Source organism: Rhipicephalus sanguineus, chromosome 2, assembly GCF_013339695.2.
Source record: "Rhipicephalus sanguineus isolate Rsan-2018 chromosome 2, BIME_Rsan_1.4, whole genome shotgun sequence".
In the NCBI taxonomy this organism is placed as follows: Eukaryota; Metazoa; Arthropoda; class Arachnida; order Ixodida; family Ixodidae; genus Rhipicephalus; species Rhipicephalus sanguineus.
In genome coordinates, this window is record NC_051177.1 from 16,881,219 (window position 1) to 16,906,793 (window position 25,575).

The 25,575-nt window shown below is 45.2% G+C and overlaps 1 protein-coding gene across 2 annotated transcripts in view; it reads right to left on the bottom strand.

Annotated features, from left to right (window-relative positions):
- Window positions 1-21,491, bottom strand: part of LOC119382456 (protein phosphatase methylesterase 1) — a 46,760-nt gene extending 25,269 nt beyond the window's left edge. The window contains exons 1-18 of one of the 2 annotated variants that reach the window (XM_037650167.2): window positions 21,398-21,491; window positions 20,902-20,935; window positions 20,689-20,731; window positions 20,437-20,509; window positions 18,694-18,745; window positions 17,726-17,765; window positions 17,519-17,560; window positions 17,316-17,349; window positions 16,943-16,978; window positions 16,061-16,083; window positions 12,640-12,739; window positions 9,890-9,982; window positions 9,730-9,787; window positions 8,658-8,709; window positions 8,477-8,551; window positions 3,600-3,685; window positions 3,254-3,344; window positions 2,429-2,494 (exon numbers count right to left, since the gene is read on the bottom strand). In XM_037650167.2, the coding sequence (XP_037506095.1) occupies window positions 2,429-2,494; window positions 3,254-3,344; window positions 3,600-3,685; window positions 8,477-8,551; window positions 8,658-8,709; window positions 9,730-9,787; window positions 9,890-9,982; window positions 12,640-12,739; window positions 16,061-16,083; window positions 16,943-16,951 (653 nt within the window). In that variant the 5' untranslated portion in view covers window positions 16,952-16,978; window positions 17,316-17,349; window positions 17,519-17,560; ... (4 more) ...; window positions 20,902-20,935; window positions 21,398-21,491. Of the gene's footprint in view, window positions 1-2,428; window positions 2,495-3,253; window positions 3,345-3,599; window positions 3,686-8,476; window positions 8,552-8,657; window positions 8,710-9,729; window positions 9,788-9,889; window positions 9,983-12,639; window positions 12,740-12,888; window positions 13,211-16,060; window positions 16,084-16,942; window positions 16,979-17,315; window positions 17,350-17,518; window positions 17,561-17,725; window positions 17,766-18,693; window positions 18,746-20,436; window positions 20,510-20,688; window positions 20,732-20,901; window positions 20,936-21,397 lie in introns of those variants that run through there. The other variant, XM_037650165.2, reaches the window with a different exon arrangement.
- Between the last annotated feature and the right edge of the window lie 4,084 nt (window positions 21,492-25,575).

Here is a 25,575-nt window from a genome sequence, read left to right on the forward strand (position 1 = left end):
AATTCAGCGTGAACTATTTGGCAATTTATGTCAACATGATTTACACAACAAGTTAAAGTAGATTTATTTCCTAAAACATCGAAATAATCCATTAGGATCTGTATAAACATCAACAGCTACCCACAAACATTAATTAAAAGGGTGCTGAACCCTTTTTCCAACTAATCATCGAATGATCTCAGTATCGGAGCTTACTGCCTCATGAATCAGTTGCCCCCAAAATTTTTCTAATTTATAAAGAACGAGAGGGTTACAGGGATTTCTCACACACTTTAAAGGGACACTAAAGGCAAATAACACTTTATGTCAGAGTGAAAGCTCAATGTATGACAACTCCTAAAATGGCAATATTATCAACAGCAGTGCCCTACTTACCGAGAAATTAAGCTAAATGTATCACACGATGAGCGCCACGAGTGGGACAATTTCGAAGTGATCCCGATGACATATGAGAGTCTGCCTACAATAAATCACTAGTAATCAAAACTAGCAGCAATAAAAAAAAGAACCTTCCGTGCATCAAATGATGTAATAAAATGCTGTTTGTTCGTTTCCGTTTGATTCATGGAAAAAAGAACCTCTGTGGGGTTGCCATGGGGAACGGCGCATGTGGTTCAAAGGTTCCGTTTTCACCGAACTGCGCTTCACCCGGCGCCCTGCTTCGCTCACGCGATCGCGTCTCAGTGGTAGTTTCGGGATTGCGTACTGCCACGGCGTATAGCCCAGCGTCGCGAGCCAATGTCTCGTTGTCAAGTTCTCCGTCCACATCCATTGCGGCGATTGCGGCAAGCTTCGATGGCTTCGATGGTCGTTGTTGCTGCTGTGGGCCCCGCTACTTTCGCTCTGCTGCTACTAGCATCGGCGTCCGCGCAGTAAAGGCGGGCAACGTTGGGCACGGCAGCAGTGACGTATGAAAGTCTGACTTCAGGTGGGCGATTTGAAGTGCGCGAACGCGATGCGGACCACTAAAATGTGATTTTATTTCAAAATAAGCACTTCCTTGGCATAAAAGTAGCACTACAAGGTTTCTGGACCGCTATTTCAACAATCAACGTCGACTTAACATTTGCCTTTAGTGTCCCTTTAAGCATGTTCTCTCTTCTCTCGTCCTGACGAGCACACTGGAAGCTACACAGGGAGGGACATGAGGAAAGAAGCTACGTCAGCGTGTGTCATAAAACGCAATCGCCTTCTCCCGTTGTGATCTCTTTGCATGCTAGTGTTGCTACTGTGAATTTTAGCACACTATAGAGTGCAGCACCAGCACGTGACAACACTCCAAGGCAAGAAGCGCAACAGATCCAAACGCCGCTCCTGATTTATGCCAGCTATCAGCCAATAGCAGCTATTTGTTCACTGACGTCCTAGAACAGGTGCCGGCAGCTCCAAAGCGAGTGATGAGCGAGCCTCTGTATGAAGAGAGGGCACTTCAGAAAGTGGCAACATCATGCTCCGCTTGTGAACGCTACGTGCTGTGCACGACAACAAAATTTGACTGAACTGTTTACAGCAGTGCTTGCTGTTCGTAGGATGTACCATTCATAAAGCCTCAGGGGTGGTTTAGCATTAAGATTTAGCAAATAACCTCCTGAACATTTTCCAACTTTCCCAGGTATCCCCAAATAAACTTAAGCAATATTTACATGACTAAGGAAGCGACATGCCTTAAAAGGCACTCTCTGTTAACCTGTTGTTTCACATATCCGAATTAGTGAAAAAGAAAATAAAATAAATGAAAACTGGTATACCGAAACCTCAATTTTTTTTGTTTTTAATCTTCTGCATTCTTGCTAAGTAGTTCATGCACGTGTAGTAAACACAATTTGTTAACAAAACTTTTGCTGAAATACAGCTAACAGAGGAAGCTTAACTGTATTAGTGGACACGCTTTTTCTTGCTTTTTAACAGCTTCCCTAGCATTCTCAATGTCATGTGTTGCCAGTTTTCAAGCTTTCTAGGCAGCCAGAACAGTAAGAAAAACCCGACTGTGTGTAGCCCAGCACAATAGATCAGAAAGGCCATCAGCAGCAAAAGCTAATGATGAACACTTTCTTCTGAAGTAACAATTTGTGAGTTCACACAATTACTTTTGCAGCTTTCTATTATAAAAAAAAAAGAGAGAGACGACTTCGAAAGGGCAGTGGATGCCACCACAAAGAAAAAGTGACACCAAGCTAAAAATAATGCACATGAAGTGCTAGAACCACAAAACAGCAGTGTCTTTTAGCACAATTGTCGTGCGCAGCTGTGATTATCTAAACAAACTTCACTGGGCAGTAGTAGTCCAAACAGTGAAATTGTGAAGTCAAGGTTACTACATAGTTATGCAGGTCTTCGAAAAAAATTAAATCATATCTATGTTCAATTTATTTATGAGTATCTTTCCCACATGGTATGATGCACCAATATAGGAGAAAGTATGACTCACTTTTTGAGCTGGCTTGGCATGGAGACACGGGCAGACTCCAAGTTGCGCACCTGGCCACTGCGAACGCTGCATAAAACATACTTACGATTTTGTTAACTAATAAACACATCTTGTTGATCATGATCAAGAAAAAAAAGAAGAATACAGGCAAGCCACAGTTAGCTTTAAACATGAAATTTGTGATACCCAAGTATAAATCCCAACTTGCCTATTGTTTTAGCGTGCAACGTGGCATGACGAAAGGAAGCAAGGTGCAGTAAGCAGATAGTTCCCACCACCTATTAATAGCCAGAAGCAATACGTCTTGCACAATGCACAAGAGCATTTTTAACACTGTCTTTAGAGCCTAAATGTTGAGATGGAGCAGCAAAGCCAAGACAGATGAACTTTGCTATCATAACTAAGAGTTTCTTGAGATGAGGCTTACTGTTTTTATCAGTCATATGTCGCAAGGCTGTGTGCTGCCTGGCTTAATACAGTTCTTATCAAACTTACAATTGCTTTGCAAGTGCATCACCCTGGTGAATGTCTAGCAGCTGCAATGCTGTGTTTAATGATTGTAGAGCATCTTAAACTCTTTCTCTCTCGTCTGTCTGCCTGCCTGCCTCTCTCCGCGTGTGTGCGTGCGTGTGCGTGCGTGTGTGTGTGGTGTGTGGTGTGTGTGTGTGTGTGCAGCAGCAGCAGCAGCAGCAGCAGCAGCAGCAGCACCAGCAGCCACAATTAAAATTATATAGTACTTTTTCTTCTCTTTCAGAGCACTGAGCAGTGCCCAGACCATTAGAGCCAACACTGCCATCCTCAGTACAGATTTCTGAAGGGCCTCACCACCACTCGATTGCATACTCCAGGGACTTGAACGAAGAAGGCCTTCCTCGCAGGAATGACTGCATGTTTTGGAGTGCTTCCAAGGCAGTGCCTGCAAATAATGTAAAAGATTCGTAAAAGAACACAAATAGTATATTTACAAATTTTTGAACAGAAAGGCAACCTCATAAAAATTATGCATGCCCCTGCACAAACGAGGTAAAAGGCAATACACAATGAGTTCATGCCAAACAGTAATAACAATGTGAACACATGGTTACTATATGTAACAGCTAATGATTAGAGAAAAGTATGTGCACGTCATAGTTCTGGCATGTATTTCACCGATGACCAGTGGGGCACTGACCTTCTACAACATCAATGATGATGAGGCCAATCAAGTTGGGGATGACACCCTTGTAGGCAGCATGAACGGCTACTGCTCCACCCATGCTGCATGACAACCCACAAGCATGTCATCATCACTGATTGTTCACACCAGTTGAACAGGAACACTGCACAGCTTTTGTGTACCATGTGTGTGTGGGGGGGGGGGGGGGGGGAGGGTAGGAACATACACGCCTTGCTCAGTGCAAGCTATCAATGAGGCATATGTGCATTTTTGTCTATTTCAAATTTTTTGACAACATACTGCAAAGCTTGACATGTGTATTATGCTTCAGAAAAACAAAAAATTTGGCGAAGCTTGCACTAAGTCGCGCAAGGCTTCAAACAGCGAAACTGCACGACTGGGAAGTCTAATCTGGTTGCGTCTAGGTTGCTGCTCAGCTTTAGCTAGGTTAATCATGACACGGATGTCCAAATTCTAGAACCGAGCGTTCGCACCTCTCATAGACCTACGGGCACGTCACCGTTAGTGTAGGGTTTCCATCGATTCGGGCTCTTCTTGCAGTCACTGTTGCCTTTCCCGTTCCCTAGTATGGCAGCTTCACACTAGTCATGCCAAGCCTGAAGGAAGAGCACAGCTGGGTGACCTTCTTTTGTTTATCATTTTTTTCTTTCTTTCTTTCTCTTTCTACTTGTTTCCTGTATCGCTATACTGTATCTGTTTCTTCCTATTTCTTTCTCTTTCTCGCTCTTTTTTTATCTTTATTTCTCTTTCTTTCCTTCCTTTATCTCCGCTTTTTCTCTCTCCCTTTCTTTCTCTTTTGATCTTACTATTTTTTTATCTCCTTCTCTCACTTTCTGTGTTTCTCTTTCTTTCTCTTTCTACATCCTTCCCTGTCTTTCTATCTTTTTATGTCTTTATTCCCATTATTTCTCTCTCTCTTTCTTTCTATATTTTTCTCTCTCTTAGTGAGTAGTGGGATTTCCTCCTCACGCTCACTTCCCTTTCCCACCTCCTTGCTACACTACTATACAAGGCTATGCTATGCTTTGCTAGTATGCCTGGATAGCCGAGTGGTTCGGACACTCGCCTTCAGATCGAGGCTATGCGGGTTCGATTCCCGCCTCATGAAAAATTTCTTTCGGCAAGAATTTTCTTTTCTATTTTTTTATATTGTCACGCGCTATAGGCACTGTAGGGGCAAGAACACCGGAACAGCAAGACGCGAATGACAGACACGATCCAATGGCTAGCACTCCTCGCCTTCATCTTCTTCGCCTTTTCCGGCTGGCCACAGCATGCTGGCTTAAAACACCAGGTGGCAGTATTCCCACTCCCAACGGAGCATTGACTCGATGTCGACACACAAGAGATACACTGAAGAGGCTGATAAGGAAAAAAAATATGAAGAGAAAAAAATAAAAGAAATACGTTATAACACATAGTGAAGATGCACGCAAAAGGAAATGCGGTCCACAATAAGGAAAAAAGAACGCATTTCACGGTTCTTTGGAGAGCTAACCGACAACAGCAAAGGGAAAAGAAAATTGGCTGCACGACAAAAATAAGAATAGGATTACCACCGCGTAAAATATGGTTTTAGGCGGACAACATGTACAACCTCTGTGCGCGGTACATGGTGTTGGGACGATGCCGAGCCTCCGTCTGGGATAACTTCATAGTTAACCTCGCTCACGCCTTAATACTTTGTAAGGTCTGAAGTATTTGCTCAGGAGTTTCTCACTGAGACCTTGCCGTCTAATGGGAGTCCAAACCCAAACTTGGTCGCCAGGTTCGTAGGCAACTTGTCGATGGTGGATGTTGTACCTTTGTGCATCCGAACACAGCTGCGTTATTATGTGCACGCAGGCCAGTTGACGTGCTTGCTCTGCGCGCTGAATGTAATCCTCCACGTCAGGAGCTAACTACACGGTAAGGCTGCTGTCGTATAGGGTGCGCGTGATCATAGCTGATGATATGGTGTTTCGTAATCGATGTCTGACGTATCTTCGACGAACGTGCAAAGCAAGTGTGGAACTCCAGCAACAGGTCACGCAGCCTTTGTTTGTTTTCGCCAGGAAGCATGGGACTTATGTCGACTCCGCAGAGAGGTGCTTCAGCAGTGCCAATCGCCTCGGAAGCAAAACACTCAGTGACATCGGCTACTGGGTTGGCGTAGGCGATGACAGTACCAGGGAAAAGGTGCCGGTGTGCGTAGCTGAAGTTTATGACAAGAACCTCGCAAAGGCCATCATGGAAGTCAACCAGGCTTCGTGCTACGCAGACACCTAGGGAAAGGAGTAGGAAACGATTGCTTTCCGCGATCACTTCACCGTGTACTAATCCGCCGCACGCCACTTTAACCACGACACTTGCGCGCTGTGGTATCGCGACAGCGTCGTCTATTACATGCAGATATACTCGAGTGTTGCTGGTGTCGTTCGCTGCTGTGGCACTCCTTGTCGAGAACATGACGAGGCGTTGTCGAGTGTCGATGATAGCACCGTGCTCTCTGAGAAAGTCCATTCCGATTATTAGGTCTCGAGAACACTGACGGAGAACGCTCAAGCTGACAACAAAGGTACAACCGCGAATCTGTATTCATGCCGTGCAAACACCGAGTGGTGTGATGATATGCCTGCCAGTAGTACGAATTGGCATTCGGTTCCAAGGAGTCGTCACTTTCTTCAGAGGGGCGGCCAGTTTTTGCTAATTATAGAATAGTCCGCACCCATATCCACTATAGCACTGACTTTGAGACCGTGGAGCAGTACTGGAATGTCCAAGGATATCTTTCCGGAATCAGTCGGTGACGTCGTCGTCGGTGGATTGTGGGTTCGCGTAAGCGTCGATGGGGGGCCTTGAGCATGTCCAGTCTGAGTGGCCTCACCCCCGAAGGTCGCTGTGGTTAGTTTTCCCGGTGTGGGCTGGGTGACCAACCCTGCACCACGCTCGAATAGCTACGGCGATTCGAGGAAAACCGCCGCGGTGATGGGGAGCGAGGTTGGTGCAGGGATGATGAGGCTCCACGCTGCTGGGCAACGTAGTCTTTGATTTCAGGGGGCCACTGGCCGAACCTAGGTCACGGTGAGTTCGCCGAAAATCCACGTAGGCCAAGCTCCAGGTAGGTGCACTGTCGGTATACATGCCCAGCTTCACCACAGTGGAAGCAGAGAGGACGTCGATCTGGTGCACGCCATACGTCTGATTTCCGCGGGGCCAGTCGATGGTCGTTGCAATACGGGGCCGCTTGGACTGTCTGCAGCATGGCTGGGGCCACGGTGTGAAGCGGTATTGCAGGTGTGACCGGTTGCCTCAAAGCTTGAGCATACATCCGGGGGAAGTCACTCGGCAGCTGAGGTTCTCTCATAAAAGACCGTTCTCTTAGGGCATGCTGGACTTCACCTCGGACAACTAACTGGAGAAGAGATAGTGAGCGGTGAGAGTACTGACAGCTTCTGAAGTTCTTTGCGTATTACTGAGCGTATGAGCTCTCGGAAGAAATTCATGTGACCACCAAAAGCTCCCAAGCAGTCCATAGTTGAGGCAGCGTTGACTTGTCGTTCGTATGATGGGGCCTGGTGCCAAAGAGTGTTCTCGATGGTCACGGCTTCAGATGACACAGACTTGGGCGGACTGCGCACAAACCCACCGAACAGCTGCTCTTTCATCCCGCGCATGATGTACCACACCTTTTTCTCTTCTGGCATGTTGGGGTCAGCTCGTCAGAAAAGACGCGTCATGTCCTCAACATACATTGCAGCCCCTTCGTTTGGCATTTGTACGCGGGACTGGAGATCACGCTCAGCTCGCTCCTGACGATCAGGGCTGTCATAAGTCTCAAGAAGGCGGCGTTTGAAGTCTTCCCATGATGTTAAGATGCCTGCACGGTTCTCGTACCAAACAGATGCGCCATCCATGAGAGTGAAATATATGCGCCGCAGCTTGTCTGCGTTGTCCCACTTGTTGTGCACAGCAGCAAAGTCGTAGTGAACAAGCCAATCTTCCAGATCCTCATGTGCAGCGCTGTGGAAGGGATTTGCCGTTCGAGGATTGAGCAAAGTACAATGAAGCGGCATTGTGCCTTCTGTACCGGTTTGGTTGGTGTCAGTTGGGATGGTCGGAGCCGCCATGTTGTCTGGGAGCAGTCCATACTCAGGGGCTTGTTTTTGAATCCTTCTGCTGGCGCGGTGCACAGGAGTAACCACCGGCACGATGCTTGAGATCTTGCTACTCTGAGGGGTACAGTGCATAGATTACCCCGCACCTCCACCAGTTTGTCCCGCGCTATAGGCACCGTAGGGGCAAGAACACCGGAACAGCAAGACGCGAATGACATTATCTTTCTTTCCGTCGCTCTGTATGTTTTTCTCTTTTTTTCTCTCTCTCTCTGTACTCATTCTCAGGGTTATTACAGGCCACGCCACAGAGGTCAGTAATGGGATCTGGCCAAATTCTATGGCACATACCCGTTCATGATGATGATAGCTTTTCTGATAGACCGCACATTACGGCTAGCTTAAACAGCATCACCGTTAAAAAAAAAAGAGAGAGAAAGAAAAAAAGAAGAAGCACAGACTTCCACACAGCTGCCCATACAGCCAGTTTGATCATAAGAGAGACACCAATGCAGCCATGCAGCAAAGGGATGCACAGCGTCTACACAGCATCTATCTATGCTGCTGCCGTTTAGTACCTGTAATTTTTGCTCTAAGTATAAAAGTAAAGCCCAATGCCACAAAATCATCATGGCTAGAAAATGCTTGTAAAATATCATTTATCATTAATGTGTCACTGTAAAAACATTAACCCTTTGTGGTCTGCTGTCGGGCAGCACAAAAAGTGTCAGACCACAAAGACACGATGACAGAAAGGCATGAAGAATAGCACATTACCTGTGCCCAATAAGAACCACTGGAGGTTGATGAGACTCTTCCGGGTACATTGCATTGTAAACACTGCCTACATCACTGTAAAAAAGCACAACATTCTTGCATTATCACTATGTTTCCAATGGTGTGAGTGCCCCATGTGTAATTCCTACAGCAAACAAAATGCTACAGAGACTTAACCTACTTGGAAAGTGTGTCTGCAGACAAGTCCATTTCATCAGATGTTACTGTTTCACCTGGAAATAATAATTTTAATTCTAGCATCTTAAAGGCAAACTATTTGTTCTATAGTGAAAGGTCAAGCTTGGAAAATGTCTATACATAGTTACAATATTATGTACAGCATTGCTTTACTAATCGAGAAATTATGGTAAATGTAGGATACGATTTGCACCACCTGTGGGACATTCTAGAACACCAGCCCGATGACATAGAACGTCCTCAGTACAATTAATCACTGGTACTCAAACTAGCCATGATAAAGAACATCGCAGTGCATTACAAAACAGAATAAAATGCAGCTTGTGCAATTATTTCATTTGTGGAAAAAAGAACTTCTTGGCGTTACCATGGAGACCAACGCAGGTGGACCAGAAATTTTGTTTTTGCTGGGTTGTGCTCTGTTAGTGTGGTCAAGTCTCAGTGATAGTTTCTTTATCACGCAAGAAATCACAGTGCTAGCTGTCGGGCAGTAAGGGACATGCAAGGCAAATGCTACATCACAAGGACTTCCTGAGGCGGGCAGTTTGAAGTTGGCTAATGGTGTGCAGACCACTAAACCATGATTTTCTTTCAAACTAAGCATTTCCTTGGCTCAAAACAAGCAGTACAAGGTTTCTGGAATGCTGTTTCAACAATCCACGTCAACGTAATATTTGCCTTTATTATCCCTTTAAGTAATAAGGGGTTGTAAACAGAACACCCCTAAAGACCCTACAAAAGTGGCTGATGGTAATTGCTGTTTTTCTTGAGGCTTGTTGTTGAGGCCTCCTTAACAAGTTATCATTCCTACCCTGCTCAGTGCTGACATGGGAGATTAAGCTGCGTGCCAACGCTCTCTGAACCGTATTTCATGGGGGCTATCATGCTAAGTAGGCTTTGGGCCATCTACACCTTAAGAGCCTCATGGGTTACACTAAATGAATCAACTCTTGCAAGCTTCACTTCCTTACAACATGTCATTGTGGACGAGCTTTTAAAGCAGCAACATAGAAATGCGCCTGCAGAGATTTACAAAGTGTGAACATATGATTTACCGTGGCCTCGAATGTCGAGTGCAGCTACCTGGCATTCCACGATGTGACAAACTTCATTCTGTAAAAAACAAGAATTAGTTTCACTATCATTGAGACAGCCACAGCTGCACCAATATGTTCAACTAATATCTGCATATGAATGAGTGCAACGTCAACTGACTGAGAATAGAGCCCATGTGAGGCCACTGTAGCCACCTCCATGGAGGAGAAGCAGGAGAGGTCCTTGGGATCCTTTCGTATAGACCCTGAAAGTCTTCATTATGTCATGTCAAAGAATATAGACACAGATTTATAATTACATCCTGCATCAGCATTATATAGGCAGTGTACTAGTATACAAGGTACATTAGAACACTGCTAATTCGGCATATGAAGTGTTTGGGCATTTGCCATGGCCAGAAAGTGGTCCAAACATTGCTTCTTCTTGGTTGTCTTTAATAAGGTCACGTTTCGTTAGCACATCAGGGTGCAAAAACGGGAAATGCAAATGACAACTTTTTCAAGTGAAATGTCCGTTCACAAAGGAGTCCCATTCCGATGGGGATGCTGTTAGAGTGGTTGATATCCCGGGATATGGTTTATGCTGCCTTCTAACTCTTCTCAAGCAGATAAAACATAGTTTAGGGGACACTGTATGAAAAGTGAAATAAGCTGACCTATTGATTGATCCATTCATCACATGGCAGCTGATTGAATCGTTGTCATTGCATGATGCTGTGTCATTACGATGTGAAAAACAAGCTTCAATACCCTTGTTTTTAACTACTCATCAAGCTTTTTAAGCATGAATCACTAGTTCAAGCATTTAAACATGTTAAAATATCACTATTAAACAGCGAGTATCAATCAGGGAATGGAAATTACTTCCCAGTTGCCCATTCCATTTTTTTTGCTGAATAAGTACTCAATTACTCAAACATTTTATATTTAATGGTTCTTCCACTGTTCTGTGAAATAACTTAGTAATATATTTTTGACTAAATTCCACTCCATGCAAATGTATTGCAACAGACACACTAATATTGATAGAGAAGAACTGCAGCACATTTGGAGAGATCCTTACTGGAACAAGGGCGTTAAAAAGAGTTCAAGCTTTCCATAAGCTGCATAATTTCATCACTTCAATATAGGCCCCCTGTACGCCGCAGGAGCGCACCAAGCATCTAATGACATGTATAAATGTATAAAGCATACTTAAAAAATCTCTTTATTCCAAAAATTGCAGAGCTGGTGGTAATACAAACAAGTTAATGTAAAGCAAGGGAAAAGCCTGCCAGAATGGCATCCTGGATTGGCAGATAATATGCCTCATCAGCCAGGTCACAGGCCTTGTCCATACATGGACTGGCATCCCATTATTTTCTTTCTCTGCAGATCTCACCGGACAGAAGACCATCTTCTTCCAGATAACTCAGTATGTCTGCTGGGATACACTGAACTTGCTGCTGTAGGTCTGTACCCAGTCAAACACTAAAGAGCACAGAAAAAACATGCACAGCATGGCAGGTTTGGGGAAAATGTATCCAAACCATGCTGTTTCCTGCTGATCCTCATTTTTCTCTCTGATCACTGAGTGGTTCCACCGCTCGTGAACCTTGCAAATACCCATAATAAATAGCAGGAAGATCTTTAATTAAAAATGCAGACAGAGCAGGAACCAATCGCATCATGCATATGTAGAGCAAAATCTCGCTGTAATGAAATCGAAAGGGCAGCTCCACTTACTTGGTAATATTAGCTACTTCATTAAACCAATATTCAACCCTCACAACTGGTGTTGGCTGCCACAAAAGCAAATGTGCCGATATTGGACCCAGGTTAACCCTTTCAGACGTCACCTATGAAGAACTGCCTGTAAATGTGTCAAATCAATAAAATGTTATTTCAAAGTGCTTGATATTATATTGCAACAAAAATAATCTCGTAATATGTTAATTTATGTGTGTTATAGTAATCATTCCTAGTTAACTTGTAATTAAATATTCATTTATTTTGAAGTCATTCATGCTCTATTTTTGCATAAATAGAATAAAATCTCAGGCTAGAAACATAGTGCAAATTTGTTTTCAGTTATGTCCATGTTGAGCAAAGAAAAATTATACTTTTGACGAGGGTCGCGGGAAACAGCACCTTAAACGACTCATCAAATAAGGTAGTGCCTTCAGCAAGGTTATCATATGCAACAGTACACAGGCGAAATGAAGTTAAATGAAGACAAATTTATAGTGCAGGAGGTGCAATTCATCTAATGTACATTGCTTTTTCTCAGTAGATACAAATAGCAAAAACAAGTGGTGTACACAATTGTGTACATTGCGTCTCAACAGGTTAAGCCCAGGCAAAAGTTCGCTGCACATTTTACCTCTTTCCCTTATACACATGATTATGGTTCTGAAGAGATTAACTAATGAATCAGGCCGGCATTTTTTAGTTATTGAGCTAGGTCGGCAGGTTGTTGTCATGCCTCCATTCGGTTAGTACGACCCACAAAGCGACTGAAGCTACTGCGCTGATTTACAGGCCATAAATCGAAAATGTCCATTACAATATTATTGCACATGTACAACACTAAGTCCGTAAAACCAATTTGAAGAATACCAAAAGGGACCATATTGCAATGCACTAAACAGCATCACTCAAGGATCTCTGTAATATAGTCGCAACGGATAATTTGCTGCTACGAAACAGAATATAGGCAAGGCTTTAATGCAGCTCAAGTAAAAGACGTGATGGGAAAGGGTGCAGCTGACGTACGCCACCGCATTATTTTTTTTTAACTGCTAGTTTCGTATGCAGTGCACTTTATCTTTTTGTGGTTTAACTTGACAGAGTTTGAGGGCTGCGGACGTTTTCTCTAAACCGGGTTCGTCACATCATTCTCGGCTGAAAAACCGAGATCGAAAAGGATACATCGCTGTCAGATGTTTTGACCCACAGCGCTTCGGAAAAGTAGTTGCACCAGGATAACGGCGTGTAGTCTCTCCGAAGCATTCCAGACTTTCCTCTCTCCCTAGACAAAACGAATAATAAAACGCTCACTGTCTGCATTTGTCGGCAAATCACCAACCCTTCATTCGCGCAGGACACCTATAGCCACCACCTCTTATGCGTGCGACAGCACGGCCTAGTAAGTAATAAGGCTGAAGGACTCATACGGACCTGGAGAACGGCTTCGGGCGCATGGGAGGCAGCCTGTTCTTGAGCACTTGCTTTTGCAGGGACGACATGAGTAGTGCGTCGGCTCCACAGCCCTCGAACTCTCAAATATTTGCCATGGCAAGCAGGAACAAGATGCAGAACGACTTAAGGAGCATGGAGCACTTAACGACTTGACGCATAAACTGAGCGGTCAAATCCGTAGTTGTGCTGTCATGATTGCTGGCAAACTACCGGCTACTACGGTAAACGAGCCTTTCAGGCACTCGCGAAGTTAGTCACCGGCAGACGCCATTAGTAACAAGGATCCAGCCAGCCATACAGCCACAGCCGCAGCCTTTACTGTAGTTTAGGCAGTTTCGGTTCGTTGCTTTTGTTTCCCCAGCTAATAGTACAGTGCCAGACGAAGTAGGTTTATTGTAGGTTTATTTAGACGCCGTTGGAGGCCCTTGATGCGCGCACTGAGGGCAACCTACATTTTGCCTAATATTCTGTAAATTTTTTTCACGATACCTGCGGACGGCGAGTGGCGTGAACAAGAAAGCTTTGGTACAATTAAGCTTCAAGCTTCCTACTACAAATTGCATTATTGTAGTAGGCAACTCGAATGGATCGAACCGTAGACTTTTATGAAACCAGCAGAGCTCCTTCACTTGCAAGTAAGGCGTTTGTGAAGAGGCGCACCACCCCCATCCTTCGTTCTGTTGTATGACATTACGTCATTGGTAAAAAATGAACTTGGGCCACAATATGAACGAATTACTTTTGTCCGCTAAAATCTCTGTATTAAGATTGAGCACACAGCATCATGTGGGGCGCCGAGTACGGTCGGACCAGATCTCAGGGGCGCCGCCAACGAGTAACTCGCAGCCAAGACTGCAGACTGCAGCGACTGCAGGGAGTTAGAATGAAACCAGCTCGCTCAAGACATGGGAGCTCCTGCAGTGGGCACATACGAGTGCACAACTTATGATACCTGGTTGCAGGTGTTCTGTGTTTAGGGCCGAATGTTGAGCACTCGTTCTCAGCCTAACAAGCTTGAATTTCACTACCGCGCAGCGTACGCAACCACATGGCCCCTTTGCGAGTTTGCGACACTTCAGTGGACGTTACACACTTGCTGTGGTCGGGCCTGGCTCGGCCCTAGAGCAAGCAGGCCTTCGCCACCTCAGAGCAACCGATCACCGTCCCGGTCGCCCTCCGGAGTTGTGGATTCAAGGCTTTATGCCCGAATTCAACTCTTCTTCTTACGTGTGACGCGCCCCTCGTGATGCCACGTAAATATGGTAGTGGTTAGGGTGAATAAACAAAACGACTAATTTCTGCAGCCCCTGAGGGAGCACAGCTAAGCGCCTTCAGGGGGAGGCAGATGAGGAGGGAAGAGTCAGTGGCCACGCAGCACTAAGGGCAGTCTCTCAAATAAAACGTGCATTATTCAACCCCTACCTGCCCACAGTTTAGCAGTCTTCCTCTCATATCTTGCGCGATTACTCAACTTGGTGCACTACTGCAAGCATTCTACACAGCTCAGTGCCAAGATGTATACACAATGGTTGCCCTGCACGCGTGTACCGAGAAAAAGGCCGCCAAGTGCCCAGTAACTCAGCAAAACAATTGTTTTGCTGGGCACACGACTAAGACGTAGTATGTAGATTTGTATAGTTTTATATAGACCGCAAGGATCCTCGAAATTTTCTTGTTCACGTAGTCTCAGGCTGACGCAAAGGGATATTGGTAACCTAGAATTGAAGCGTAAAGCGCCGAACTTTTTTCAGTGGTCTCGATTAAAATGTAGACTATTTCACGGCTTCAATCGGCCACGTATGTACAGGGGTGGTCAGAAATTCCCAGGCCGCAACGCCCGGCCAAGGAGCAGCAGCTCGCTGCCATCGGGGCGCTGGTATCGCAATCACGCCTTGGCGCACGCTGGCGTCGAGCGTGTGCGTGGAGGGGGGTGTGCAGCCCTTTCCCTTTCTTGCTCACGTTCATAAGAAATCAAGGAATAAACATGGTGTGTCCTGTTCGTTCACTGTTCGATCTTCTAATTGTATACTTCTGTGCAGTGCTGCTTACTCCGCTAAGATGTTCCAACTAGCCCCAACACACGCTCTTCAGACTCTTCTGTATACATTTCGGGCTCCGACCATGTTCGTATGCAGCGAATTTGGCTGCGCAGACGTCTGAGAGAGCTCCCGCAGTGCCAATAGGAAGTTAAGCGCACGGTATTGTTCTCCAGGAAGCCTAAAACCATGGTAATGGGTTTGTAAGACGGTGTCTATGGGAAATGTGGCCGCAAGCATGATGCGTCAGTTTCCGGAACACTGTCGCCCGCTACACGCTGCACAGTATTCGAAGAGCGAACAGTGAGGAAACATGACGAACCAAGTTTATACCTCGCTTTCTTATCAAGGAGAGCAAGAAAGAGAGGGATGCACCCCCCCCCCCCGTCCACGCACACGCTCGACGCCAGCGTGCGCCAAGGCGCGATTGCGATAACAGCGAGCTGCCGCTCCTCGACCGGGCGTTGCGGCCTGGGAACTTCTGACCACTCCTGTACGTACCTGAAGGCCGCCTTCGCCGGCGCAAGAAACGTTGACGGCAGAACAGCAGACCTGTGTACCCGCATGTGGGGCATAATCCGGAATGTAATCGCGGGCGATCAGACCCTTACCGGTATTACGATGCACAGGCTTACCAACGCCATTACGTTTGCATCAGGTGTACAAACACCTTCAAGGTTAAAAGCACCTACGCTATAGGTTTGGGCAGGTTCCCAGGCCTATGTAAGCGTATCTGTATAGCTTATTTTTTGACGGACCCTGTACATACACGCCACCAGCCATTTGTGGAATATTACTACACTAGTGCCAGTTACTTTACGTAACATCTCGGGTGAACACGAGGGCAGAGCACACCAACCTAATATAACTGGCAGTAAATGACAAACACGAAATAAAATTAATAAATTTATTGACCACAATGAATTTCACCAGACTTGACTCACCTGCAACATAAAAAGCACAATGTAGCAAACAACTACACTCTGCAAACAACAACTATCTAACTGTATCAGTTAAAATGCTCCAGCAAAGCAATTAGGACAAGAGGTGTCAAGTCTAAGTTTCTCATCACTACAAACAAACAAACAAAAAAAAAAGCAGAAGTGGGAACACACCTGCTCTTGCAGACAGATGGCATCTGAAAAAAAAAAATACTTCAAAAAATTACTAAAAAGCCCTGCAAGACAAGTTTTTCCAGGTTGCCAAGAAGAATGTCAGATTATAAAGAATTCTATCAAGAAGAATTCAGAAGAGGTGTCAGAATTTCTCATCACATGAGACATGCTTTGTTGAAGGTTATCTCGACAGGTCTTCCAGAACCATAATCACATCCAATAGTAACAGTGCTGTTCAATTGCAATTGAATGTACAAGCCACAGTTGGAGACCACGGAACACGAAAGTTTGATACGTATAACTGAGAGACAAACCCACATGCACAGTGTACAGTGTCAATTTTTATGAAAGGGAACACGGGAGCGCATGGCCTGCGCGCTCCGGCGGCTGCCGTAAGCGCCGTCAACCGACAGCTAACGAAAGCTTGCCCGCTTTTGGCGTCATCTATTGGTTAACAAAATAACGAATCATGGCTGGTTGAGAAGCGCCTTTAGATAACGCTGCCTCACGGCTCGCGTTAAGGGCAATTCCTGCAGCTCGCGCAGTGCTGTCGCGCCACGCTCGATTTGTTGACAGGCAGACGACGCGCTGCCTGCATCGCCCGTTACGCGAGCCGAGATGCAGCGTTATCTAAAAGCGCTTCGCAACCGGCCATGACTTGTTATTTTGTTTGCCAATAGATGACGCCAAAGCGGGCGAGCTTTCGTTAGCTGTCGGTTGACGGAGCTGAAGGCAGCCGTCGCAGAGCGCAGGCCACGCGTTCGCGTGTTCCCTTTCATAAAAATTGACACTGTACATTAGATAAACTGTGGCAGCCTTGTGTTTTGCAAAATGAAAACAAATGAATTTACATTTGAAGAAAACTGAGGAAAAAGTTGCTACCTGCAGCATTGGACTCTATGCCAGTAGTTAGATCCCCTAAAAGGAAGAAAACTGGACATGAATGCACGGATACAAATAAATACACAACTAGGAAAGAAGACTCCTTCAGATTTATATGAACAGCTGTCATCAATGTCAGCACTCTAGCCATGAAAATCATCATACAACAAACCTCACGTGTTGCGATCCAATACAGAAAGGCATGAAGACAAAGAAAGCAAGGCAACAAAACTGAGGCACAGCTACACACTATACAAACATTTTGCTTCTTTTTGTAAGCACATCAGAAATCAGTGTCTTCAACTAAAGGTTCAGAGACTCCAGCCAGTGTCATCCTAAGCAGCCACAGGCAGAATTTACCAATGATGCCTACCTGTTGAAGGGTGTGGTCGAACTGCATAGAATTCCTGAAAAAAGAAAAATGATGTTTGCCGCAACAGCACTTATACAGCAAGCAAATTAAATAGACAAGCCACTCAGATATTGAAATTATCTGCAAAGATGTTAAGTCTGGATAACTTTGAAAAGCAGTCATCAGATCATGTTAGTACAACACAGCAATACAGAAAGTCTTACCTAAGGAGCAAGTTGTAGAACAAAAACCAACGAAAGGTGGCACTGAAGAAAAAAAAAACAATTATGAAGAAGAAAACAAAAACAAACTCTGGTGTTATTTAATCACATCTCAGTATACTGGTATGATGCATCACATATCAGAAACACGGACCAACATATCATCAGCTCAAGCCAGTTAGCATTGCAGAGCAACCAAGAAAAGCTTACCTTGATGGGAGATGCTGAATGGGAGCAGCAAAAGGAGGCACTGTCGGAAGAATGGAGAAGTGTCAAGACAGGAGGACACTGACACTAGTGGCATTTCATGGTAAACATTTCAGGATGCTGGTATAATGCATCACATGTCAGAAACACGGACCAACGTATCATCACAGCAAAGCACACAAAACTAGAGATGCAAGGGTGTATGTAGTCTACACTGACACATGGATTAAGTCAATTACACCTACCATGAATGTTACAGCTCAGTATAGCAATGCATTGCACAGGCTTAATCCAGAGCTTCATAATAGCACATAGTATTTGGCAATCTGGGTCACTTAATTGTTTCCCTGCAAGTGAATCAATCTCAACATTGTAAACCCTGCACACACACACTTTACCCAGCCTGCATTGCTGCATCTTGAACTTGCACCAAGGTGTTATGCGCAGTTGTTTGCATTCAGGGTAAATGAAACATCAGAAATCTACACTGCTACATATTGAAGGGTCACTAAAGAGAAAACAGTAAATCTGTTTAGATTGATATATAGTACTTTATATTAATAAAGAAGAAGATGAAGTTCAATGTCTCATTCTTAAATTTCACGCCAAAATCTCCACGTGCAACGTCACGGATTCTAAGTGTACTTATCGTATCTTGGCACCATTGGCTCAACAAAATTTCCTAAAACTTGGTATGTTAACTATGACCCCTCAGAGGACTTCATTTTTACCATTTAGGAATTATGTAGGTCCTAGTAGGCGCCGACACTGCAAATGGTGCAGAAACTTCTGCGCAATTTCTTGCTTACTAAGAATCTTCTCGCAGCAAGCGTGGCGTTTTTGGTATCGTGAAATAGTAATTTACTAATACGGGAAAAATCGTTTTGCTCTTTAGTGTCCCTTTGAAGCAGGAAACACATTCTCAAGGAATGATTATTACACATCAAATGTCAAACACAAAGGCTGCCTACCTGACAAAATAGGCAGGCCACGATGGCCACAGGTTTCACAGTATCCAGTGTACTGAAAATGCATCGAGAAGCATACATTACACAGACTATCGTGCCAGTTCACAATGCTACTAGACACAGACTACAGTCAGGTTTTCAAAGTAACCTCACAATCATTCAGAGACTCTAGTCTGAAAAAAACTCATCACCATTGAGAAACTGCTGCGCGCAGGAATTAAGACTATTAGTTACTGTAACTTTGAAGTAGCCAAACATTCATGGCCAAATCTGGCTATGTGCATATTCTGAGGTGGGACTGCTCAAAGAAAACTCATTTAGAAGCAATTTCAAGCAGGCCAATCTGAAATTTAGAGCAGATTATCCCAAATAAACTCGTTTCATAGCAGGGGCGAAGCAATGAATACACTAGCAACAAACTTATCGAAGTAAGGCTGGCAGTTAACTCTTAGATCCAGTCTCACATAAGTCTACAAACGCTGATGTAAGAAAATATGGCTGCTTTAGGGAGACGAGCGGATTTTGCAGTCTCTGCATTGAGAGCACAGCATGTAGAAGGGTATACTAACCATCCGCTGATGCCTGCCGAAATAGCGATCGCGCCTGCGCCTTTAGAACAGAAAGTTCACAGTTGCTGCTCGAACGACTGCTCGAATCCACCTCTTATTTCCCTGTGCATCGCCTCCTATATTAAAGATGCCTGAGGAATGGCTCGAGCTCCCAGCGGAGCCGGCCTGCCTTCAGTTTTGGACGAGCGCCGAGCGGTGGCGCTCGCGACCGACACTATCATCACGGCGGCGGGCTTAGTTGTGTGCTTCGTTATCCATCCTTGTTTTGTTTTTTTTTCTCTCTTCCTTTCTTGTTTTTTTTTACCCGGCTTCAAAGGAAACAGCCACCTATCATCATCATCATCATCGAGATCGGCAATTTTGCATGGTCGTTTCGGAGGCTATGCCAAATGTCAAAACTACGGGAGCGGCCGCCACATGTGGCGCTAGCGACAGACACTAGTGGAAAGGAGGAAAAGGAGAGGGTTTGGCAGCTGGTTTTTTGGTGATGCGGCAGGCATCTTTAATATAGGAGGCGATGCCCTGTGCTGCCCTCTGTCATTTTGGTAGGGGCCGAGACAATCGGTATGGCCAGAAGCAAAGCCTCCGAGATGAGAAGTTTCGCAACTTTTCCGCTAGGGGTCAGCGCATTAGAGACTGTTAGAGACTGGCAAATAAAAGACTGTTAGAGTATTGGTGGCAGAAAATTAGAGAGAAAGGACAAAAATATCAGAAAAAAAAATAAGGACATTCTGCCGTAAACGGCAAATAACTGAGCTGAAAATAGTTTTAATTGAAGACACCAGGCCAACACCAAGAAAAAGAAGAGTAAAGGGTTTTTTTTTTTTTTTTTTTGTCGAGCCTGGTGGCACACTTGTCACCGCCCCGTTATAAAGGGGACGCTCATAGCATCCATCCATCCATCGTCTATCGGAAATGAGTATTATGCAATATGGCTGCCGCTTCTAGTTTTGGCTGCTGTGCAGGCGAACGTCTAAAAGTCGTACAGATTCCAGAATTTGGCTAGGACTCATTGAGTCTACCCGTTACAAAGGGTACTTTGGCGACACATTATCTTCGTGGAAAAAAAGGCGAATTATCAAGGTTATATGAAAACTTCGGTACACTGCAAAAACCTGCAAGCAGCATTTTCATTTACCTACAAATGTCCCCGTTTTCATACAACGAAAAGGCTTACCTATGCAGCAAGACACTGGCGTGTTATACTTCAGCCCATCTCCTGCACAAGTTTAAGCTGCAATCTCTTCGCACTGAAACATTGAAAAGCGTCCGTTACAGGAACGATCATGCCAATTCACAACAGTACGTAGCACCAACATCCTTCAGTTTTTCAAAGATAACCTCACATTCATTCAGAGACTCTAGTCTGAAAAAAGGCTCATCAGTAATCAAATAACTGTCCATGTACAAAATAAAATTCCACACTTACGGTGTGAACCCCGGGATGTCTTCAAAATGCGGCCATCGCGGTCCTACGCAGAAAGAGATAAGTTGAACGACTTCGTAACGGATCCACCTCCAGCTTGCGGGTGCACAACAGTACAATCAGCGCATTTATATATCTGCACAGTGCTTAAGATCTGGATAACTTTTTGCTAATCATCAGGATGGTCAACAGACGACCGAGCACAGCGACACTCACCTGCTGCAGCTTCGCACAAAGACTTCTACCAAACCTGTGAAAAAAAAAAGAAAAAAGAAGAAATCAGAAAAACCAATGGAAAAACATACTGGTTACTCCGCTAAATCTACTTAATGCGCCTTTCTAAGCAACGATGAGCACCTCAGACAAATGCCTCATTTGTCTTCAAAAGCAGATCGTGAGCGAAGCACGCCGCAGAACGCGGCTAATGCGTTCACCTCCGAAATAGCTCGGTCTCGTCATCTATTGTCATCACTGGTGCATCAGAAATAAGTCTCACTGATATATAGCTTTTGCCTTTCGTGTATCTGAACACGACTATATTGGCTGGGACACAACGTGGAGACAAAGGAATCACTTCAAAAGAAGAAAAATGGAAACGAGCAATAACGAAAATAACCTGCGCAATAATAACATCGAGGCGATACGAACTCGTGTGCAGAAAAGCAGCATTTAAAAGGTTATTAAGAAACGGATGTACTCCGATTGAACTTACCACACTTCAGCACACACGGAGAAGGCAAGCCTAGCAGTCCAGCAGCATCAACGCTGTCCCCATAGATCGGTGAAATGACGGACTACTTTCCGGGCACAACTGACTATATAGCGTGAGTCGAAAAAAATAGTTCTTTTGGTGTGTTACTCCGCAGCTGATGACGATCGTAACAGGACTGTTGCCCTAGCTACAAAAACCCAAACTGACAGTTGCCCACAGAAAAAGAAGCATAGCCGGCATAGCCTTCAAGACCTTTCCTTGTTACTTAAGAAAAAATACCCTACAGCATAGAGTTTTATACTATAAAACTTGGAGGGGAATTTGGCGCTAGTGTCTTAAAACTGCTCTATTTTTGAAAGGTAGCGACAGCGACATGGACAGCGACAACAACGCGCGCGCCCTCTCGAGGGGTCCAAGGGGCAGCACTAGCAGACGACGCGCCCCTTGAACCCGTGCATCTTGTGGACGCCTGAAACAGAACTCAGTGGACGCTTGAACCCTTTAATTCTTAACACCTGTGATCTAATATTCTTAACAGATGTCGAACTACAGGGTCAATAATTTGAATGAGCCCGGAGCACGTTAAACGTTGAAATGAAACGCGTGCGTTTCCGAAGCAGTTCTGAGCAATTTCCACCAGCAGCGGTCATGCAGGTAATAATTTGAAGTAGAGGTGACATTTGGGTGAGCTAATTGAGCTTGCTTTCTAGTTCGAAAAAGTAATAAAATAGGCATGTTTTGTTTAACCAACGCCTCCTCTAGAAAGATGCCTGCGGAGTCGCTGCATATCCCATTGTAGCCGTCCTGCCTTGAGTTGTGGTCGCTTGTCTAGAGATGGCGCCACGTTCTCCCCTATTCTAGAGTTACTGTATATGCTACCTTTAGCATATACAGTAACTCTACCCTATTCTTTTCAATGGGGTTGGCGTGGTGTGACGTCGAGGGGGGTAATGTGCGCATGCGCAAATGTGTGTTGCAAGCGGCCACCGCCAGGATCGCCAGCTACTGCCCTCATTAGGCCGCGGCGGCTGCATTTTCGATGGAGGCGAAAATGTCTGAGGCCCGTGTACTTAGGTTTAGGTGCACGTTAAAGAACCCCAGGTGGTCGAAATTTCCGGAGCCCTCCACTACGGCGTCTCTCATAATCATATCGTGGTTTTGGGACGTTAAACCCCAGATATTATTATTATATATGCCCTCATTAGAAACGGTGAAGGAGGGAAAGGGTAGGGCAGGAGGTTTTTGGCTCACGCGGCAGGCATCTTTCTAGAGGAGGCGTTGGCTTAACTGCCACTTTCGGAAACCTCACTGGGCACCTGGCGCTCTTGTAGTGCGCAGCACAAGATACGCGCTATTATTGGTTTCATTGCGTTCTTTCGACTTTACTGGCACCCGCCTCACGCAAACGCCTGGCGTTGGAAAATATGGGCAGCGCGCGCTAGCAGACGCCGCACGCCGACGGTTATGAGGACCCAACTAAAAATGTCACTCTACAACAGCCGAAATCAAGCTTCGAAGAATAGGAAAAAGGGACGAAGGCTCCCATGCGGGCACATTTGAAAGAAGTATTGGACGTGCAGCTGCTACGATAGGCGAATATATGCGCTGCACTCAGGCACCCGCAGCGGCCCGCGACCCATGTATCTAGCTTCATGAAAATATTAAGGGTCTGTGCTTATGCTACTCCATTCCATCCGATACAGATGTTATTTCAGTACATTTTGACGGTGAAAACTTCAGCGCTAATAGGACGAAACACGTGCTGCGCCAGGGCTCGTCTCATCTCTTTGTAATTCGTCCTCGTTTGTGCTGAACAGGGGCGTAGCCAAGGGGGGGGGGGGGGGTTGGGGGGTTGAACCCCCCCCCCCCCCCCGAAATTTTTCAGTTTTGCTTGCGTATATATACACGCACACATACAAACGCACGCAAGAACATACATAAAGTATGGTTGAACCCCCCCCCCCCCCCGAAAAAAATTTCTGGCTACGCCCCTGGTGCTGAAGTTCTTACCTGCGAAGTTATGCAGCAACTAGGCCTATTAACGTGAGCGTTTGAACGGGTTGGTAATTTCATCTAGAACATCATCTTGATGGCTTTCACCTTCCAGTCGTCTCAGGCAAATGCATAAGGTATCCTGAGTTTTTATTGTATTTCAGTACAGGCCATTTCAATGGGGCATCTTAGCACCTCCGTATACGGTAAACGCATACGGCAATATCTACCGCACGCAAATGTCAGGCGCTACTAACAAGTCCCGCAGGTTCCTTACATCTTCTTCAGGTGCTGTCGCCACTGCAGGCTCCACAGTGTCCCACGCCGCAGGAAAAGTGGCACGCAATCTGCTCTCAACAAGTGCTGAGCGTAGTCGCAGCGGCCAAGCGGCACTACCACACGCCCGACATGCCTGTGCTCGGCCGCGCCAGAGAACATTGGCCGCGCTCGCAAGGCGCGTGTCTCTGTTGCTAGGCGACGGCCACGCATGCGCAAAGGAAACCCATGTGGAACGTACAGCGAAGAACCTCTCCCAGGCCATGGTGAGGCCATCGTTTAACTTACATTTGAGGGCACTAAAAGCGCCGCGCGGTTGGCGGCAGTCACGTGGTATTTTTTTTAAAATTCGCGCGCTTTAAAGAAAGGCCGGAAAAAAATTAAGCAGGGGAGTTATCTTAGCATAGATTAACAAATTCGATGCTTCTGAACAAGCGCTGCAACATCTGCATTGAAAATTTTTCTCTAGAGTTACTATTTAAAAAGTTCATTAGGCATTAATTACCGAGCTTGGCGGACTGGAAAAAAATATTCTGACGTGCTCTATATGGCTCAGAAGAATACTGCGCTAATTGGAGACGTGTAGCACTTATGTCTAATATTTTTATTACTTTGTGCTTTTTAGCTGAAACACCCTGTATGGCTATACCGGCTCAGAACAACAAACTTGGAATGTAGAAATCTATAACTGCATAGAAAAAGACATAGAACAAACATATAAAAACAAGCCCATCCTCCTTATAGGCGACTTCAACTGCCACATAACTGAATTGGAAGGCTATGAGAAACATGCAGCCGAATTTCGCAAGCTGGTCAGACAATGTAACCTACACATAGCCAACCTCGACCCTACATGCAGGGGAACATACACTTGGTCACGCAGATCAAGCAAGTCTGCTATTGACTACGTCCCCTACAACGACAAGGTCTCGCAGAACCTGCATATAACATCCATACACATAGACGAAGACAAATCCAATTACTGTGACCACAACCGAATTACAGTAACCCTAAAACAAAAACAAGACCAAACTAACTCTGCAACTGTGCATATGCCAAACCACACTGGAGAGTGAGAGATGAAGAACGCCTCAAAACCTTCTCAGAAGAATTGAACCAATCCGTGGAGGACTCTCTCACATATAAAGAATTCATTGAGAAATGTTTGTCAGTGGCAAATAAAACCATTGGGAAAACAACTGGAAAAAACAGAACACGGACGACAGCATGGTTCGACAAAGAACTAAAAGAGGATATTCAAGAACGAAAGAAACTCTCCAGACAACATCGACGCACACCAGCCGAGAACACTAGCCTAAAAGATGCCATCTGGGAAAAATGCCTGGCCCGAAAGGGAAAAGTCAAGGTGATGGTCGCACAAAAGATAGACAGAGCATTGAAGCAACAAGAAGAACAAATAAGAAAGGAACGTCAACATTACAGCCAGAAGTTCTGGAGATGTATTGAGACCATGGAACCACGAAATGCCCGGCCCAAGATGGTTTCTCTCCAAACAGGAGATGGTGGCAGTATTCACGAAAAAGAAGAAATAGAACAAGACATGACACACCATTTTAGATCTGTACAAGCAAACTACGACATACCAATGCACCAACTCACTAATATCACAACAGAAGGCCAATCTAAAGAACAGAAAGAAGCTGAAACTCTGACCCGGGAGATCTCGAAAGGAGAATTAAAACGACGCATCGGTGCCATAAAAAACCAGAAAGCATCTGGCCTCGACGATATTCCAAATTAATTTCTGAAAACTCTTCGTACAAATGCCCGAGAAACGCTGCTCAACTGCTTCAACGACATTCTGAAAACAGGTGACATTCCAGAAACATGGAAAGAAACTCGTATACAACTTATCCATAAAGGCAAAGGGAAAGCAGAAAATGACATCA